Source organism: Bactrocera oleae, chromosome 5, assembly GCF_042242935.1.
Source record: "Bactrocera oleae isolate idBacOlea1 chromosome 5, idBacOlea1, whole genome shotgun sequence".
Classification (NCBI taxonomy): domain Eukaryota; kingdom Metazoa; phylum Arthropoda; class Insecta; order Diptera; family Tephritidae; genus Bactrocera; species Bactrocera oleae.
In genome coordinates, this window is record NC_091539.1 from 6,122,178 (window position 1) to 6,144,354 (window position 22,177).

Genomic DNA, 22,177 nt, shown 5'->3' on the forward strand with positions numbered 1-22,177 from the left:
TAGGAGCTCTATACCTCAAGAGAGGTTTAACTCAGCATATACCTCGACAAAGCATCTCCGGCTGCGATACGTTTAGTGTCTTTAAGCAAAAGATATCATTTAAAGATAGTTCCAACCGCCATTCCTCGACAAAGCAATTACTGAGCTTTGACACACTTAATGGTGTCAAATAGCTAACAGAGCTCTAACTGAACAAACAAAGGTCAGCTTGGAGCGCTCGTACAAATATTTGAGTTCTAAGATCTGCTCTCTCTCTCTCTCTCTCTTGTTATTCTTCCTAGGAGCATTTTTCATGGTAAAAATCAAAGTAGGGAACACATATTTTGAAAATATTTAGCACTATTTGCCCTTGAAACAAAACTTTTTTCTCCCAGAGATAGGTTCTGAAAACGGTCAAGCGCTCATTAACAGGTTGCGATTGGATCGATTTAAAATTTGGCCCAAATTGTCTTTGGCTTGAGAAAATATGTGTGAGTAAAGGATAGCGTAGGAGCTATTCAAATAGAGTTTTGCCGATACCTGGTGGACATTGTCAGCACAAACAACTGATCTCCGATGATAAGGACAATCTTATTATGTAAATTCGAAGACCGGGTTTTCAGACTATGGCTAGGACTATCCACTTCTGAAAGCAATCGCCGGGATATTGTCCGTGCTAGTATGCACTAAAACCCTTGTCATTCTGCAGTTCAGCAAGTAGATCTGCAAGCTTCTATATCTTTGTTTCGGACCTCCGGGAGTCCAGTTTTAAGATTATGGACATTCGCTTCGAGGACCTGAAGTATTGTAGTAGGGTTTTACGTTCCCAGCTTGCTCTATAGGTCGCAGGCAATAAGTTAGTCTCCGACCGCTACGTATGTCAGTTGAATGTACATTTAGCGAACAGCGTTAAATGCTTGAAGGATGAAAATTCGGCAAAACATTTGTTGAGCCTAAGTTGGCGTAAAACCAAGCTTTTTCTTATGAAGATCGAAGATTTGTTTACTTCTTGCTGCTATCTAACGAACTATCGTTCGTTCACGTTCAATACCTCTCAGGGGCAGGCAGCTATGAAATTATTATGGAATGCTCCAAATATTAGCAGACTAGTTATAATAAAGATTCGGCTAAAAGCCACTAGTTGTTGTAAAATTTGTTGTGTTTTTTCATAAAGGTAAAACCATTTAACGCCATCATCTAATGCACACATTTCCACATTATTGAAAGTCGAAAAAAACGAAAGGTACCCTGTCAAGGCAGATCTACAGAATTGACAAACCCTTTTGTATTAGTTTTTTTATCGTTTTGAACTTGAACCGACCGTTATTGTTACAATTTCCACAAATACGCATGCGCTGGTGCTATGACCGCAACAACAAGTGATTACAACATTTCAATCGCCACCACGCTGCAACACTTCGAAATCAGAGTTGCTCATCTGCTTCCCCCTCACTTGAGCGGATAACCTCACCACACAAGTTGTTTTGCTGCTATGGTGAATATGCAGACTTTAATTACCGGCTGCCGGTATAACTGAGTATTTACATGCACACACATACATACATACATACTTATAGGAATACACACGACCACCGTTAGCTCTTGCCCATGGAATTCACCACTTTGCTCAACGCTCAGCTGCACAAATAAGTTGGCTTCGTCTTTGAAGTTTGCCACGATCAGCTGGTTATCTGATTGCCCATCTCACTTGTGGTATAAAAACGAATTGCAGTGCCAGCGCCAGCCACAGTGAGTGACCCGTTAGTGCAACGTTTGGTAGTACGCAGACACCAAAGGCAAAAGGCAATTGTTGGCAATTAAATGTGACTTATTAAGGCAGTTGGAGTTCAGTGTTGAAGAAAATAAGAAAAGCAAACAAAGTGAACGTTAAACCACAACAACACTAGTGTGTGTTGGGTGCAACTGACTAGCTGTAAAAGCAAAACGTTTTTTTTTGTAAAGAAATTTAGTGAAATTAACGACCAACAATATTTCGAGTGCAACGAAATTTTTTTTAAAAATTAATTTCGAAATTTTTGTTTAACCTAAAAGCAACAAAAACTTATTTTTTTTTGTGACACAAACTTTTCGCTTACAAGGATTTCCCAGCGCCTAAGAATTGTGGAAACAATTTGAAAAAATGAATTTTCACCTATTTGTGGTAAGAAAAAATAAAGATATAATTTTAAAGTAAAAATTATTTTAAAAATCTTTGTAGGAAAAATTTTCAACTATTTGTAGTAAGAAAAATTATAGATAAAATTTAAAATTTTTAAAAATTATTTTAGAAACATTTGTAGAATGAATTTTCAAATTGATAGATTTTATTTAAAATTTTTCTAAAAATATTTTGAAAACATTTTATAGCTTATTGTAGAGAATTTTATTGCCAAAATCAAAAAAAAAAAATTAAAAATCGTAATTTCAAAAAAATTAAAGAAGAAAATTTACAGTTAATAAAAATGAAAAGTTAAAAACCAAAATAGTTTGGAAAATTTGTACAAAAAACATTTGCGTTAAGTAAGTATATAATAATAAACAGAATTTTCGAAAGTTCTAAAATAAATTTATATATTTTTTTTAAATTTTGTATTACGAATTTACTAAAATAAACGGAGAAGGCGACCAAAAAACTATTCAAAAATATTTTCTAATAAAAATAATAAATAAACATTAATAAATAAAAAAATGTAAAAATACGTTAATTTAAATTTTTTTTTTAATATTTGGTTTATTTCAACCGTTGTTTTTATTTTCAAACACAATTTATTGATATGGCAACCATGCTACCTATGGCGACCAAAATTTTTTTCCTATAAAATAATTTTCAAAAAAATATTAAAAAAAAAATAATAATAAAAATAATAAAAAAAAGAATAAAAAAAAATTTAAAAACAAATATCTTTGAAAGAAAGTAACATTTTTAAATTATTTTGATTAATAGAAAAATTTATTTACTGAGAAAATGCACAGTAAGCACAAATAAAGCATTTTCATGATTTTGGTGCATTTTGGTAACCCTATGTTTTTAAACTAAACTTAGCTAAAAACCAAAAAAAAAACTAAAGAAAAAAATTTGTATAATATGTTTACAAAAATGTGGGGTAAAAGTTGCTAAGGTTTGTGCTGCCAGTTATTTTTATTTAATTTTCTTTCACTTAAGAAAAGAGTAAGTCGAGTTGTAGCATTGTGCTTATTTATCTGCAATGGAATAACAATATAAATTTTTAATATTTTTGTAGCACTTTATGTCTAGAGTTGCCAAGTATTTTCATATAAATTATTTTATGCCAAGAAAATTAAAAAAAAACAATACCTATTTTTTGTTTTGAATTTATTTTGTTTTTACGCATTAAATATTGAAAGTTCTATAATTTTCTTTTACCAAGCTTAACCCATTAAAGTGAAGTTTATTAAATTATTATTTTTTATTTTAATTATGAATGTTGGCGACGTAGCACTGTAACATTTTATGGAATTTTTTTAGTGTTAAGAGCTGCCCAATTAACTTTTTAAAAATAATAATTTTTTTCTTAACATTTTTTTTATGAATTTTTTCAAATTTATTTTTTAACCTTTTTAAGCTTTGAAATATACATTTTTTTTGTTTAATTTTGTGTGGTATAAAATATTATTTTTAAAACATTTTTAATTTTTTTATATTTATATCATACTTATCAATATCATACTTGGAAAGTTTATTGTGTTTTTATTACTTTTTTGATATTTATCATTTTAAATATTGCAAAATTTGCATCATTTTGGGTTTATTTCAATTTTCAAAAATTTTTTTTTTTTGCACTAATTTTTGCAAAACTCTTCACCTCACCCATTGCGTCAGCACGTGGGTCACATAAAAACTTTCTTATTGTTTCAATTGTCTTTAAGTTTTGCATATACCCTGTTGCGGGCTGCACGCCATCAAGATATGCAAATTAGGACGAAAAATCAAGAAGAAAAGTAAAAAAGATAAATTAGGAAAATTAAAATTTGGGTTGAAATACATTGGGCGCAGTAGTTATTAGTTTAAAAGTGGAAAATTTGCATTCAATCAAACCAGAAGATGCCGGTAATTGGCGCATGCGCCGAAAACTGGCAAGCGGGCGGTGCCTGGAGGGGCAGAGCGCAGCGCTGTACCAGTGCCAGTTTTAATTGCTCACAAATGTTGCAAGCAATACATCATAATGGATGTGCGGTGGGTGTGCAGGCAACACCAACAACACATATGAAATGTATGTATATATGTTTGAAAGTTTGTTTGTACAATATGTAATTTATGTCTGCGCGCACGCCTCCGTTATGCGACGAAAATGCTGCTCGACCGGCTGTGCATCAATAAAAGTAAAAGTCAGCGTGAAAAATTGTGCAAATCTAAGCAACAACAACAGCAAGCAGGCCACAGTGGAGCCAAAACAAAGCAAAACTAAAAATAAAATTAAGTCAACGCTGAACTCCAGCAGCCAGTTCAGTGCTCCTCGTGTGTAGGAGACACATACAAACATACAAATATTATATATACGTATGTATGAGCGTGTTTGTGCGCTTCATAGCAAACATTGCAGCCAAATTACATGCTGCAAGTAGCGGTGAAAAGTAGTCGTAATAAATAAGAAGAAAGTTAAAGCAAAATAAATAAATAAAAACAAACATACAATTATACTTAAATAATCAGAAAAAAAAATTACAGAGAAAAAATCTTTGACTAAGCACCATCTACGAAATTAATTGCGCTGCGCTCAGTGTGCACGTACACTTCCGGCAAGCGCACACATCAACAACATGAGCAAGTCGCAACAAATCTGCTGGCTGTTTTTTCACTCTCTCTCACACCTCAAGGCTTTGCTAGCGGGTGTTACTGTTATAAAACTAACTGCGGTAGTTATAGCCAGTTTAAGTTGCTTCAAAAAAAAAATTAACAAAAAAAAGTTTAATAAAAATTTTTTTTATTAAATTTTAAATTTTTTTATAAATTTAAAAGCTTAAAATAAAAAAATATAGTTGGACCAAGAAATGTTTTCTTATGAAAAATTTAGTTAAATGTGTCAATTTGAAGAAAAAATCCAAAATTTTGTATAATATTTACGTAAAAACTATATTTACGGCAATATTGAAATTGTATAAAAAAATATTAATTGTAAAATTAACGAAAAGAATACAAATTTGAGTAAATTTAAGAAAAGTTCAAAGTTCGAATTTTAAGTTTTTAAATAAAAAAAAATTAATAATAAAAAAATATTTAGCAAGAAAACGTTTATTTATGAAAAATTTATTTTATTGCGACACAAATCGAGAAAAAGGCTAAATTGTATAGTATTTAAGTAAATAATATTTTTCTGAAAAATGATTGTAAAATTTTAAGTTTTCTATTAATTTTGAAATAAATAATTTTTTTACAATTTCAAAATTTGATTTTTTAATAATTACATAAAAATCTAATTTTGAAATTGTAAAAAAAGTATTTAGTTTATATTTATGTAAAAAATTAAAATTTGAAATTGTAAAACGATTATTTAAATAACCAATTTGTATAAAATTAATAGAAAACTTAAAAATTGTAGTAAATTTTAGGGAAAAATTTGATTATATGATTTTTGTATGTATTAAATTTTTTCATTCCTAATTTATTAATCTTACAGCATCAAAGTTTTTCAAACTTTATTTCAAACAATAATTCAACAAAAACAAAAAAGCACTTTCTATTGTTGAAATCGAAATATCTCAGAAATTAAAGAAAAATTTAGTATTTAAAAAAAATCAGAAAAAAAAATCATTTTCTAACGGTGTAATATAAATATTTAAGAAATTCTTGATTTTATAATTTAAAAAAATTAAAATTTTTAAAAATATAAGAGTTATGTAAAGTTCTAATATTCAATTTTTTCATTCCAAATTTATTAGTCTTACAAAAACCAAATTTTTTAAGTCTTATTGCAAGCAAAAATTAAAAAATTCTCTATTCGTAATTTCGTAATCGTAATATTTAAGAAATTATTTATTTTAAAACAAAAAAAATATAAACTTAAGAAAAGTTCAAAGTTCAAGCTTAGAATTTTTTTAGAAAAATTTATTAAAAAAAATTTAATTTTATTAAAATCAAGAAGAAATATAAGTCCTAGCTCAAACTTTTAATTTTTTTATTACAATTTTATTAATCTTACAAAACCAGAATTTTAAAATATTGTATTTTAAAAAAATGACAACAATATATTTTTAATGGGCAAAAATATATAAGAAAATTACTTGCAACAGCAAAATAAATTTTTATTAAAAAAAATCTTTTTAAATATTTTTCTGTTAAAATTTGAATTGAAGTTGCTTGATTTTTAATTAGATTTCAAATTATTGTATAAATTTATCAAAATTTGCATAAAAAAATTGACACACATGTTTAGTTCTTCAAAAAAAAATTAATCAAATATTTTTCAGAAAAATAATTAACTAAGAAAAAAAAATTTTTTTTGGAAATTTTCAATACTTATTAATTTTGAGTATGTATATTGTGTAGAGATTAAAAGTCTATACATTTAAGATTTTTTTGATATCACAGATAATTTTTTTTATTTTTTCTATATTATAAGAAAATATCGAAATTTTTTTTGCTTTTGTAAAAATATATGTAGATGTATTTTTTGATTCCAGTCATAAAAAAATCAATGTTAAATTTGATTAAAGGAAAAAGAAAATGAATTTCCAGAATTATAGCAAAGCTTTCGCCATAAAATTTGCAGTAATTTAGGTAAAAACAAGAAAAACGTTAACTTCGGTAGCAACCAAGTTATAATACCCTTCACAAATACAAAAATTCCTTACACAAATTATTTCCGATCGTTGAGTTTATATGAAAGCTATATGCTGTAGTGAACCGATATGAATAACTTCTTCGGAGATTACATTATTGCCTTAGATAATGATCCAAATTTCGCGAAGATATCTCTACAAATGAAAAAAGTTTTCCATGCAAGCACTTGCTTCCGATCGTTCAGTTTGTATGGCAACTATTTGCAATAGTGGTCGGATATCGGCGTTTCCAACAAATGAGCAGTTTCTTGATGGCAAAAGGACGTATGCAAAATTCCTGGTCGATATCTCAAAGCCTGAGGGACAAGTTCGCGTATATACAGACAGTCAAACTTAATGTAGCCTGTTCAAGGTCTAAAGAAAAAGCTAAAAATTGTATAACAAAAAATTAATTAGAAAATTATTTGTTACAAGAATTGTTTAAAATGAAAACACTTTAACTCTTTAATCATTTTTTTAATTAAATTTATTATGTTCATTACTTTTTATTACTTTATAGTGCAAGTTCAATTACTCTGAAAAATTACAAAACGCTTTGCATTTCACACTTGCAATGCCCTCGACCAAGTAAATTAATTACACGAAAAACCAAGCGAGCAAGTAAACAGCAGCCACACGCACAATTGACCAATGCAGACGGCTTTCTTGGCTGGGTCAGTGTGCTCATTTCACACACACACACACAAACAAAGAGCACATTAGCACAGTTTACACTTGACATTGAGCTCATCGCTGTTTGCCTGATTGCGACAATAAAATTTTAAATGCTATAAATAGTACAACAATTATAGCAAAAACAACAAAAACAATGGCAAGGTAATAATAATAACTATTGTTTGCTATTTTAGTGCAAAAAGTAGCACAACTGCAACGGTTTAAAAAAAAAAAAAATAAAAATAAAAAATAATTGAAAAATAACGAAAAAAATCTATAAAAAAAATAAATAAAAACAAAATTTTAAATAATAATACCTCATCACAAATAAACTGAAGAAAACAGTTGTTGTTGTTTGTCAAGTATCTACTTCTGACGCGCATTGTCCAAATAAAGCCAAGACAAGTTCAAAGCACAATACGCACAGATCACGCAGATCAGCAGCAAAAGCGGGCAAAGTAACAACAATAAACAAAAAAAGTTTGCTGAAAAGCGGCATAAGCTTATGCGCATATTTATGCGTAAATACATACAAACACGTAGCGATTTCATGCCGCATAGTGCTAATGGGGCGCAACTAATGAGGGCGTTTGACTTTCATTACTTTATTGAGTGACCACAATTTGCGATTTTAAAGAAGCTATAACGTGCTTTTAGTTAGCTGCTATTTTTAGCTTAGTGTTGGATACATTTTTTAAATAATATGATAAAAAAATAATTCTTTATAACTTGAACATTTTGTTTAACATTTTTTTAAATATTTTTAATTTTCGAAATTTAATTTTTTTATTTTATATAAATCACGATATGCATTTAAAATGTAAATTTCAAAACAAATTCTATTCAAATTTAAAAGTTTAATTTCAAAATAAAATAAAATGTTATTTTTTGCAAGAAAAATATATATATTTTAAAAAAACTTTTTATTCTTTTTTAAATTTTAATAAAAATATATTTAATAGAATTTAAAGATTTTTTAAACTTAAATTTCTACAATTTTCTAAAATGATGATTTGTGGCTTCATAGCTAGTTTTAATATTTTTATTGATTTTTCATACTCAAATTTATTAAATTTTTCAAATTTTTTTTATTTAATTTTTTTTATACAATATGTAGCCATTTTTTAATTTTTGAAAACATTTAATTTTTATATCAAACATTCCTTTATTTTTATATTTTTTTAGTTCAATATAATATCTTTTCTACTAAAAATTTTTCCAAATATTAAATAAAAATTATAAATACTTTATTACTAAGTTTTAAAATATTTTATAGTTATTTATTATCAAAATTTCATTATTAATTAAAAACTCTAAATTTTTCTAAAGAAACATCAAAATTTTATCATACCACTTTACCACTAATTACAGTCTAGCCATAATTATGGCTTTACGTTTTTTACTGTGGCAATGTGTTGGTGCGTACTTGTTTGCGCAGCATTGCATCACACTAAAATTTCGCATTTTTCCGTAAATTTCATGTTGAACAACTTGCACTTGTCTAATGAAAGACGCCTCGCACACTTTCGCCAAATGTGTTTTTGAAAAAAATCAAAAAAAAAAATTAAATTAAAAATGAAATAAAAACTGAGTGATGGCAAAAGAAGTAAAACAAAAGACTTAAGCAACAAACTTGCTGCGATACTAGCTTTTGCCGTCGTAGTAACTGCTGTTGAAATGCATTGCGAGATGGTCGTGAGCAATAAATTCAATTAACAAAAACAAAGAGCAGACTATTTTGACATGAAAATTGCGATAAATATTTTTTTGTTTAATGTTTTCACTATTTACAATTTTTTTTTATAATTAAAAAAAAATGCTTACAAATTTGCACGATTTTTTGATTTAAAAAAATATTTTGGACGCAAATTATTAAAATATATGAAAGCTTAAACCAAAATATAAAAATTTTCAAGTTGTTAAATATTTTAATTTAAAAAATTAGACAACAAAAGTTTACCATGAAAATTATGTCAACTAATTTTTTGAATTGCAACTAATTAGTTTGTTTATTTGTTTAATTTTAAGGCTTATTAAAAATTAAAACACAGTTCTTCAAAGAAAACTTATAAAATAAATTTAAAGTTAAAATAATTGATAAAATCTGAATTTTAGAATCGTTATAAAAACTTAAATCAAAACACTAATTAAATCAAAGTAATAAAAAAAAAATTTTGAAAAATTAAATATCTTCAAATTAAAAAATTTTAAATTCTATAATTAATTTTTCAATTCAAATTTACAAATTATGCAACAAGTATTTCAAATTTTTTATTATTTATAATTTTTTTTTTTTATTGCAAAAATTAAGAAAATGTAATTTTAAAATATATTTTTATTTAATAGTAATAAAATAATATTATTTTTTATCAAATCGGAAAAATTAAGAAATTTTTAAAAAATTTTAAAAAAATTTAAAACAAAAGTTGAAATAAATTTTTTTTTTAATTTAATAATTTTGATTTTAAAAATTAAAAAAAAAATTGAAAAAGTTATGAAAACAAAAATTGATATTATTAAAAATTTTAAAAATTAAAAACCAAACTTTCAAATTTTGAAAACTATGTATAAATATTTGTAACAAAATTTTCAAACATTTTTTTACTAAAATGTAGAAATTAAGAAAATATTTTTTTATTATATTAAATATATAATATTTGTTTATTAAATTGTAACAATTAAGAAACAGTTATTTCAAAATAATTTTTTTTTATCAATTATTAAAAATATAATATTTTTAAATAATATTAAATAATTTTGTAATTTTAGGTTTTTAAAAATTATAGAAGTTTGTAGAAAAATAGCTTAAGGTAAATCGGAATATATTTTTGCTAATTTTTAAAACATTTTTTTTTCACATATAAAAATAAAATCAAAACTTGCTGAACTTTTCAACTGCATTTTCGTTACGTTTTTCCGTTATAAAGTTGTATTATATACTTTCCATTAAATTATTTTTTTCCTAAAAAGTTTAAAAATAAATAGCTAAAAGTTATTACAATTGCTTACGATATATTTTTTTATTATTTTTTGATATAAAAGTTTATTATAAATATTTTGAAAAATGTTTTAAAAAATATATTTGGTATATATGTAAGTATATTTGCAAAAAAACAATAGCTAAAGGTTATTCTGATTGCATATTTTATGTGTTTGTTGTGTGTTCCTATTATTTTTACGATATACGACTAAATTACAGTTTTTTGTAATTTTTAAAACATTGTTTTCAAAATTAAAAAAATAAATCAATTCAAAAATAGCTGAAGGTCATTTAAATTGCACATTTAATGTTTTTTATGATAATATTTTCTTAGCTGCTGTATTACTTTGTACACAAGATATATTATACATACATATGTATTTTCAGTGAGACCTTTCAAGTTCGTTGCTTAAGTCTTTTGTTTGCTGAACTAGAGCAGCAAAAACATATGAACTGGCGGCTGCTGTGCGACAAAGGTGACAATGCTGTCAGACATACAAATTCATTTAAATATGTATTAATATTTAGTTAGATTATCAACAACAAGAGCAACAACAACAACATAAAACTTTGCTTTGTAGCGCTTGTTGACTTTGTTTGGCATATTTTAATATAATTTTTTGTATTTTCCTGTTGTTTTTATCTATCATCGTTGCCACTTTGTTGCTGACGCATTGTTTTTGCAACGCATTTGTGTTTATATGATACAAGGGCTTTCAACACTGCAGCTAGTTTGCATATGAATGCCGATGAATGGTAAATGTCTGTATATATTTCTTAATATATTGCTCCATTTGTTGTTGTTTATGCGACTTGTTTTTCCACACTTCTACAAAACATTGCGCTTATTATTTTTAATTTGTTGGCATTTTTTTTGTTTTTTGCAATCACGCTTTCAATTGCAAATCTCATATTCATCTTTCACACGCTCCAACAATTGCTTACTCACCGGCGCTGCGTACGTTTCGCTTGCCACAAGCGTGGCATAGAAAAATACTTGAACATACATAGAGACAAACACACAGACGTGTACGACAAGTCTGCAATCTTAAAGAATGCGCTTGGCGTTGGCACATGTGCCGTTAGATAAACGCGTCTGTGTGTGTGTGTCTAACAGCATCTGACGAGTGGGAAGCCATTTATTGTAACAATTTATTTATGCTAATATGCATTTATTGCTATTATTGTTTAAAAAATTTGTTGCGGTTTTAATGATTGACATATTTCTTTGCTTATTATTGCATATAATTTGAATGAATGTCCATTTGAGTCACATTTCTCGACAACAAAAGTAAAAGTTGCAAAGCGGTATTGTGGGAAAATAAGCTTGCAAGTATTTAAAAGAGGTGTTGTTGTGGCATAAAGAACCAATTAATTGCAATAATAGTAATGAATTAGTTGATGCAAGAAGAAGAGTGGCTAATAAATGTGAGAACTAAGGTACAAAGTGAAGAATGTATCTTCGAATCAAGCGGCCGACAAGCTGGTTTAGAAAAAATTTAAATAATATTACCGCTAAGTGGTAGCAAAAGTATCGTTAGCGAGTAACAGTCGACACTGTTATGGTTAACTTCTGCGCCCGTGATAATTGATTTTAATAAAAAAAATTTTTTAAAAACATTTTATATTAAAATACAAACAATTTGTATTAAAATACAAACTAAAACAAAACTATTATACTCTGTGGAAACATGTTGAAAGAGTATAAAAAAGATTACATTAATTAAAAAACGCATTAATAAAATAAAAACAATTAGTAAAACTTTTTTAATAAATTTCCAAAAATAGATTAAATTATTTCCAATCACACTAGTAAAGATTTTTAATAAAACAAAATTATTAAAAATTTTTAATAAAAAATAGATTTAATAAAAGATTTTAATACAAATTTTCAATAAAAAAATTAAATTTAAAAAAATTAAATAAAAATAAAAAAATGTGACACTTTTGTATTAAATTTTAATATATAAATTAATTATTTCCTTTTAAACTAATTACATATAATTTCTAATCACACTAATAATTATTTTGTAAAAAAAATTAATAAAAAATTTTAATAAAAAATAAATTCAATAAATGATTTTAATACAAAGTTTTAATAAAACAAAAATTAAGTAAAATTAAAAAAAAAATAGTGGCACTTTTGTATTAAATTTTAAAATATAAATTAATTATTTACTTTTAAACTAATTATATTGTATATAATTTCTTATCGCCCTAATAATTTTTTTTTACAAAAAAATTAGTTAAAGTTTTAATAAAAAATAAATTTAATAAAATATTTTAACACAAATTTTTAATAAAAAAAAATTAAAAAAAAGAATTAAATAAAATTAAAAAAATAGTGACACTTTTTATTAATTTTTAAAATATAAATTAATTATTTATTTCTAAACTTATTATATATAACTTCTAATCACACTAATAAACATTTTTGTAAACAAAATTAATAAAAGGTTTTAATACAATAAAAAATTTTAAATAAAATTAAAAAGAAATTGAATAAAGTAAAAAAAATATATAGTTTAGTTTAACTTTTTAAGTAAATTTCCAATTACTTACTTGTAAATTTATTTTAAATTATTTCTAATCACACTAATAAAATTAAAAAAAAAAAACTAATAATAAAACAAATTATTACAAAATTTCAATACAAAATTTTAAATAAAGAAATTGTATTAAAAAATTTTAATAACAATTTTTTTTTATAAAATTAAATGCATTTTTTAAGTAAATTTCCAATTATAAATTAATTGCTTACTTGTAAATTTATTATAAATTATTTATAAGCAAACTAATAAAATTAAAAAATAATAATAATAAAACAAATTAGTACAAAATTTCAATAAAAAATTTTAAATAAAGAAATTGTATTAAAGATTTTTAATAACAATTTTTTTTTATAAAATTAAATGCAAATTTTTAAGTAAATTTCCAATTATAAATTAATTGCTTACTTGTAAATTTATTATAAATTATTTATAAGCACACTAATAAAATTAAAAAAAAAAAATAATAATAAAACAAATTAGTACAAAATTTGAATGAAAAATTTTAAATAAAAAAATTGAGTTAAAAATTTTTAATAACAATTTTTTTTTTATAAAATTAAAAAAAAATTATATGCAATTTTTTAAGTAAATTTCCAATTATAAATTATTTGTAATCACATTAGAGCGGATGCAGACTGCAGCTTTGAATTGACAAGTGGTTTGTTTGATCTTCGCCAAAATTAAATATCTCGTTCTAAGCAAAACAATGCAGACTTCGGCCTTGGCCGCAATTCTAAGCTGACAGTTACTAATAATATCTGACTAAACATAACATAAATGTGCAGATATACATAACTATATTGAATTGCGTGGTAGTATGTACAAGAGCTCAAAAAGATTTTTTGGAAATTAATTTGTTAATAATTTTATCAAATTTAAGAGCCAGAAATGAAAGAAATTGAAGAAAAAAATAACTAGTTGAGAGTAATTAAAAAAAAGCTGGAATAATGATGCTAACTAAAATAATCGAAAAATAAAAAAAAAGTAATAAAAAACAAAAAAAAACGTTAACTTCGTTTGCACAGAAGCTATAATACCTTTCGCAAATACAAAGGCTCCTTACAAGAACTTAATTTCGATCGTTCAATTTGTATAGTGATTTGATCTGAACAATTTCTGCTAAGAATACATTGTTGCCTTAAATAATAATCTATGCCAAATTTCGTGAAGACACCTCGTCAAATGAAAGAGTTTTCCATACAAGTACTTGATTCCGATTGTTCAGTTTGTATGGCAGCAGTCCGATATCAGCCATTCCGACAAATGAGCAACTTCTTAGTGAGAAAAGTAGAGCTGCAAAATTTCAGATCGATAGCTTAAAAACTGAGAGATTAGTTTGTATAATATATACACTGACAGACTGACATGGCTAAATCAACTTAGCTCATCATGCTGATCATTTATGTATATATTTCATAGGGTATCCGACGTTTCCTTCTGGGTGTTACAAACTTCGTGGCAAACTTAATATAGCCTGTTCAGGGTATAAAAAATGTATAGAATTCCCGAAAATATCGGTAACTTTTGACATACATTTTTTTATTATTTCTGAGAAAGTTAACATTACGCAGTTGGAAATGAAATAAATCCAAGATAGTAAAAATATTCCACCGTCTGTCAGAATTTCTGGTATAACGGTCGATAACTTTTAAAATATTTGAAAAAAATATACAAAAAAAATTTATTCAAAACCGAAAATTACAGAATCCCGAAACACTGATCTCGAATTTTTTTGCATTATATGTATAAGGAGTATAAAACTATACTATACCTTAATAAACCAAACAATGTAGAAGATAACACACAATTTTACACGTATCCCGAAATTACGGAGTCCCGAACTGTCTCGCTCTACCTGGTCAGTTCTTAATTGATAATTAAAGAAAAAGGTTGACTTCGATTTTTTCCTTTTTAAATACTTGAAAAATATGGCAGAGTGTGTCATCATTAAAAATAGATTTAAATTGCTTGAAATTTTCACTTGCAACATTATACCCGCTTAAATAAACATATGCGCAGTGTAATGACTAATTTAAAGTGGCATTCGCATCTTCAACTCAAAGCAGGAAGTCATTTGGCTGACAAAACAAACAAAACCCACACATACATGCCAACTATATCTATTTATATGTGTGTATACTGTATGTGTTTGTATGCGGATATATGCAGAAATGTTTGCTCTTAGCCAGTTAGCCAAAATTGTTACAACATTATTGGTTGTTGCATCTTTTGGGTGGCAGGTAGTTTATAAGCCAGGCGGCTGGTGGCAGCAGCAGCAACATTTTGTTTGTTTTTTGTTATTGGAGTCGCGGCATGCTTAACAAGTGATCTTTGGCTTTTATGGCACTTTTCCTGTTTGCCATTCAAATCTCATAGTGTGATGTATGTTTTGTATGTATGCTATGGTATTTTAAACTACTGCCACTCGCTATGATTGCCGATAATATTTTTTTTATTGTATTATTATTATGCGATTTTTTTCTTTTGCTTTTTAATCTGTGGTCCGCTGCCACTTATGTAAAAAAGATTGTCAATTGTGAGCGAAGAATTCCAAGTAATGCAACGAAGCGTGATTTGTTGCAAATTTTGAGGGGAGTATAGTAACGGGAACAAAATAAAAAACGCTAAAAGCAAAAAAAAAAAATTAAAAATTGGTTTTCAAAATTAAAAAAAAGCTTCGGACACATACTTTCTTAAGAGTTTTAATAAGTCATCTAACTTCACTTTCTTTTTGTGCCGATTATTAGGCAAACCGAGGAATGCTTATATATGTATATGCCGGGTCAGAGATCAGAGTCTAATGATTACGAAACCAAAAACTGTAGTGTATAGATACAATATAAAAGCCTTTTGGTACGAAGATCAGTAAACATTAGATACAAAACAAATGAGCGCGGAACAGAATATATAATGCAAAAATAAAATACGTCTCTAAAGATAGAGATCAGGGACTAAAGTGCAAAAAAGCGACCTGCAGAAATCAGATGCTATACAAAAAAAAAACGGTGAGGAAGACGAAGGGGAAGATTAGACTGCCGAAATTACAGATCTAGTAAAAACAGTCAAGTCCATTTAGGTCAGCAAAGACCGTGGATGTAGACCTGATACTAGAGGTGAGAGATAAAAGGTTATACAATAAACAAACGGCGATCGGAGATAAGAGAGTGAGAACCAAATGCCAGTAACAGAGTTAAGAGATATAGATTCATAAGAGCAAAATCAGAAGAAATAACAGAAGCATGGTAAAGCATACCAGTCAGCGAAAACTCAAAATCTCTCAAATCACTAAAATCCAGAGATCAAATATTTCAGTACCAAACACTGAGCATAAAACAAGTCAGATAGTCAACGAAGGCGCGAGACAATTGAGATTAAAAAACTCTTAGACGTAATTCAAATGAACATAGGCTTGTGAATAAAGACCACTTTTGCCTAGATGGTTTAATAGTAGCACGCAGTGTTTGCATTTCTTACCTCCTAAGTTATACGATTTCTTCAAAGGAAACTTAGACTCGCCCAAGCAATCTTTTCACGACTCATACAATTTTTGTCGCACTAATTTCCTTCACTCTATTTCAGATAATGCTACTCGTAGCATTGCTGTTTGCAAGCTCGCCAATAGATGGCGCTAAGAATGGAAAATCGAAGGGCACAAATACGACACTAACAACCACAACTGGGGATGTTGAGAGCAAGACGGTGTTGACGGATAACGTGAGCAGCGACCGCATAATCAACAACGCAACAAAAATCAACGAGAAGGCAAGCTATCCGAAGAAAGTACACTCGCTGAAGAAGCGCCCTACGAAAACGCCGACAAGTTATGTTACCGCGTCGGCAACGCAGAACTCGAAAAATAAACGCAAGAAGGTGACCGATGTGACGGCCGCTTTCAAGGATCTGCCGGCGGACGATCTTGAATTCATTAATGAGCTGGATAAACAATTTCAGTTGCATGGTGAGAAGATCAAAATTAAAGTGGAACACGATAACAGTACTGAGTCGGAAAAACAGAATAGCAAGCGCACCATTGACGGCGAGTTGGGGTAAGCAGAAGCGGTAATAAATTATATATTGCAACTATGCTTAAAACATTTACTTACTTACAGCTATGGCGCATACCACGCGCACAATGGCTACCAGTATGAGCGCCCCAAATTCATGTTCTATCCCTACTCTCAGCAAAACATACCAGTCGACGCGCCTGGCTATTATCCACCCAAGACTGATGTCAGCATCGAACCCTCCTACTCCTACGAATTACAATCGCAAAGCTATGTGCAGAAACATGGCGCACAGCAGCCACCAGAGGTGCTTGACGTGCCAAAGCATGGCGCACAGGGCGGCTATGAGGAGCCGGTAATTGTTTTGCGTATACCCGGACCTACGAAGTATGCCTCACACTTGCAAACGCTGCTGCAGCAATATTTGGAGATACGCGCCGCGCAATATCTGCGTATATTACAGGAAAATGAGCTGCACAAGCAACATCAGCAACATACGCACCAACATTTGGAACAGCAGCAGCAGCAGCAGCAGCAAGAACATCTACTGCAACAAGAGCATATACTGCAGCAACAACAACAGCAGCACGCGCAACAACAGCAGCACGAGCAACAGGCGCAGCTTTATGAACAGCAAGCGCTGATACAACATGGCGGCGTACCAGCGCAGCAATACGCGGAACCCACACTTCAACTGCAACCACCAGCGCATAAACAGCATGTCGCACAGCATGCACCAGCTGTTAATGAGGAACACGGTTACTCGCCGGAAGTGACGTACGCGCATCAAATAGCGCCCACGCCACAAGCGGTTGTCTACTCGGATGTCGATGAGATCTATCAAGGCTACAAGGGTAAACTGCACGCGCCGCAGGCAGCGCTGCAACAACAACAACACCACGAGCAGCAACAGCAAGTGGAGTATGTGCAACAGCAGCACGAAGAAGCGCTAGAGCCACAACAGCTGCAACATGGTCAACAATATTTCTTAAAAGCCGCGCCACCATCAGCCATTCAGCAATACTATTATACACCAGGCACGCAATTTGGCCCGCATGGCAGTCATCACTATCAGAATGTCTACTTCATGGCAATCGCACCACAAAGTGATTATACGACGCATGCCGCACACGCTGCTGCGCTACAACACCAGCCCATCTATGTACAGGAGGAGGAGCAAGAACAGGAATTGCAACAGCAACACCATCAACACCAACAAGCGCAGCATGAGCTAGCTGCCACAGCGCATGGTGAAAATAATCCACGTCAAACGCACACCAAAGTGATTTACACGCAAAACAGCGAGAAAGGCGCTGCGGACTACACCGGCAGTTATGCGTTGCCGTCAGTGCGTCCATACGAGCGTCACGCCGCCGCTTCCGCGCCCGCTTACCAACACCAGCAGCAACTGCAAGAACAATTGTTGCATGAACACCAACAACAACAGCAACATGAACAATTGGAGCAGCAGCAACAATTTGACTATGATGCGCCACTGCCGCTTGCCGCCTCAGAGCAAGAGCATGCGCATCAGCGTTCGGCCGCTATTAAACCGGAGCCATTCAATTACCACGCGCATGGCGCCAAAGCGTTGCGACGCGTAAATCGTAAACGCGGTGCGCCAGCGTTGAAGAGCACCACCGCGGTCACAACCGATGTGCAGGTAGATGAGCATTTGCAGAAAATACGCAAATTTGTGCGCGAAAATTTGGGCGCTCAAATGAGCACAGCGGTGGAGTTTAAAACCACAGCATTGGTGAAGAGCTAAGTGGTGTTTCGAAGACGCTAGTACTATGCTTAGCAAACGCAAGTGAACAAGTGAAACACTTGCAATGATTTTTCAAATGCATCTAACGTGTTGAGCTTCTTTTAACTCCGAAATGTTCTACTTTCTTACTTACAAACTGGCGAATGTTGGAACAAACGCTAAATACATTGATGTTTTGAAAAAATGAGTTGCATGACAACATTAAAATACCCGACCGAATTTGGAACGTAATCAGCAACATTTCGGGGCAAATGTTTTCTCTAAAACAATTTCAAAAGAAAAAAGAATTTTTCTTAATATTTTCTACATCTATATCTATCTACATCTTTGTGTACTTTCTAAAAATCTTTTATTTTAGTCTAAGTAAAAATGTTCAACTTTGCAAAATTCAAATCGTATCTACATTTGCTTTTGCAAATCAGTTTAATTTCATTTATATACAAGATTTTATACGATTCAAAATGTTTTCTCATAAAATTTCTATTTTTTATATATAAAAAATTATGGCCTCCAAAATGTTGCTAAATTTTTGTATTAAATTAAAAAAAAAACATTTATTTTTTTATATATTTTTTTTACTTTATTTAAATTCAATTTATGTTTTTCATTTTTTTTTTATTATTCACACTAACTACATAAAGACTAAAAAAAATAATTTTTATAACAAATTGTATTAGATTTGTGCAATATTTAGCATTTAAGTTATATAAAAACTACTTTTTCACATTGTGCTTAATAAAATTACTTATATACACATTAATGAAAAATCGTTATTATATTTTCATGATACATTTATTTGTAGGTAAGTAAAAATTAACGTCAAAATTAAAAACGTTCCACTAGTTCACTTTTTCCTTAGGCTTAATGACTATTAAGAAATTATGGTCTACTTTTAGGCGGATTATACCACAAATACTATTCTTTAATTCGTTCAGTAGCGGAGGCCGGCACCAGAGAATGTTAATGAATGAATTATTATGAATTCTGGGGTTTTTACCGGTAATACAGCTTTTAAATTAAGAAGGCTTTTCATAATTATAAATTTGTCATATCATAGGAATTGAAAACATAAATCTAAATAGGTATGCGCAACGATTTTTCATTTAGGAATATTCGTTGTGTCTATTTATAGCATTTCGCACATTGCGTGGTGTATTTTTCTTTTTCGAAGTTATATTTTTCGATGTTACCTCATCTGGAATTACAAATTAGTACTCAAAAAGATTTCATTTAACATTTGCAACTTCTCTATTCATTAACATTCTCTGGTTGAGTCCACAGCCAACTCAAGCCGACGAATTAAGCACTGTAATCATTTCTATGAAGCCTAAAAGTAGGCTAAGCAATTGTAGGACACAATAGCGTTGCCATATATATGATATATTGTGTTGTACATTTCATTTCATAATTTATTATTTATTGTTTTATGTTTACTATTCGCAGTGAGTTACATTTGCAAAAAATAAATGCAATCAGAAAATGCGAGCGCAACTCACAGCTTGGCATATCGCCACACGTCGCACTTTCACGCGCAACGCAGCAGATCTTTATCATTTATCTGACGATTTGTTTACCGTTGTTTTAATGTGCAATCTTTTCAGCAATCTTTCTTATACCCTGAACAGGCTATATTAAGTTTGCCAAAATACCCAGAAGGAAGCGGCGGAGACCCTGTCGGAGCACTATAGCATATAGCTGTCATACATACATACTGTACTATTTTATTTGATGTAGTATCTTCACAATCTCCGACGAAATTGTTCCGATCGAATCACTATAGCATATAGCTGTCCTACAAACTGACCGATCAAAATCATATTGTTGTATGGATTCTTTTGATTTTGTGAAGGGTGTTATAGCTTCGGTGCAACCGAATTCTATTTTTTATCTAATTTTTACCGTTATACCATTGGTAATTATTTTAGTCATTTACACACACACATATACATAGATTTAGTTGTAGGCATTCACCGCAGCGCGCATGTCTATATCAAGCTATACATACATACACACAATCATATATGTACACAAATGCTTTTATATTATGGCAACTGCCTGCACAGTGCCAAAATGTCTACACTCATTGACCATTTGTTCATTTAAAATGCCAATGGTGAAGTTGGCGATCAATTATGTGCGCTTGCGTGTTGGCATTTATAGCGGTATTTATTATTTGCTGCATCAACATAATGCATATCACATTTGATTTCAATCGATTTGAATGGTTTTTGGTTTTTCTTCATCAGCTAATCTATATGTATGTACATATCTACAGGTGGCTATGCAGTTATATACGAATTGCATACATAGAAAAGTTGCGCAGCTGCAAAGGCGTTTCCTTAAAAACTGCGACGCCGCATTATATAATCTCTAGCGATTATTGCATGCGCATGGCGTATGAGTTATATCGATTTCCGCTTCGAATGTTTAACGGCACAGTAAAGATAATGGCACAAATGCGGTCAGACACACACACAAAACAAAGTTGTTTAGATTTTTTGCAAAAACAAATAGAAAATCTATATTAATTCGGACACAGAAAGACTGCATGCATAAACTGCCATAACCCAAATATAATACGAATGAAGCACATTTGTTAACAAATGTGAAAAAAAAATATTGGTGAACTCATAGCTTTTTCTGAAAATAATTTTAACTTAGTTTTACCAATTGAAAAAAATTTTTTTAAAATATTTTTACTATAAAAATAAAAAAAAAAATATAGCCTTTTTGAAAGACTTGTTATACATAAAGTTGCATTCTTACATTAAGCTTCAAGGACTCCCTAGTAAAATGTAGTAAAAAAATAATTCAATGGAGCTTAATTAATTAAATTAATTTTTCATTAATTCCCCGAAAACAGTACTTCTAATGAGATTTATAGAAAAGAAAAAACATTAGAAAACTGCTGATGGAACACTCGTTATGCACAAAGTTGCAATCTTTTATAAGACTTTAAAATATATAAAAGGAAAGAATTTTAAAAAATCAATATATTTAGCCTTTAAATGGTTTTTTCGTTCGATACTTGTTAAATATTGTAATTCTCCTAAGGTTTATAGAAAATAATTTACTTATAAGCCAGACATTTGTGAGCACTAAAAATGCTTTAACCCCGATTTTTTACATAAACTGCTCCGATTTTGGGATTGGACTCTAAATATGCGTTTGTAGTTCTCAACAGGTTTATAAACATATCAGGTAACTTTTTCTTGTGTGAAAAAGGGAAATAAATTCTGTGCTGTTATTTAATTTGTGCATAGTTCATAAGCCTTTAAGAAAATTTTTGAAATGTATTTATTTATATGCTTTTTTATTTTAAAAATTTTCAGTTATTATTAAAATACTATGCTTTTAAAATAAATTTATATTTATTAAATAAAATTACAATTCGAAACTTCAAAAAAAAAAAATTATTATTATAATAGTAATTTAAGTAATT

General features: G+C 29.3%; 1 protein-coding gene across 1 annotated transcript; it reads left to right on the top strand.

Moving 5' to 3' along the window:
- Positions 1-1,725: 1,725 nt before the first annotated feature.
- Positions 1,726-19,260, top strand: LOC106615052 (LIM and SH3 domain protein Lasp). Its single transcript, XM_070109928.1, has 3 exons — positions 1,726-2,140; positions 16,543-17,009; positions 17,073-19,260. The coding sequence occupies exons 1-3, from the start codon at positions 2,120-2,122 to the stop codon at positions 18,733-18,735; spliced, it is 2,151 nt and encodes a 716-aa protein (XP_069966029.1). The 5' UTR covers positions 1,726-2,119; the 3' UTR covers positions 18,736-19,260.
- The last annotated feature ends 2,917 nt before the right edge of the window (positions 19,261-22,177 follow it).

Coding starts and splice junctions, on each gene's coding strand:
- LOC106615052 (XM_070109928.1), top strand. CDS start 2,120: ATGAATTTTCACCTATTTGTG. Junction 2,141..16,542: donor TGAATTTTCACCTATTTGTG/GTAAGAAAAAAT, acceptor ACTCTATTTCAG/ATAATGCTACTCGTAGCATT. Junction 17,010..17,072: donor ACCATTGACGGCGAGTTGGG/GTAAGCAGAAGC, acceptor ACTTACTTACAG/CTATGGCGCATACCACGCGC.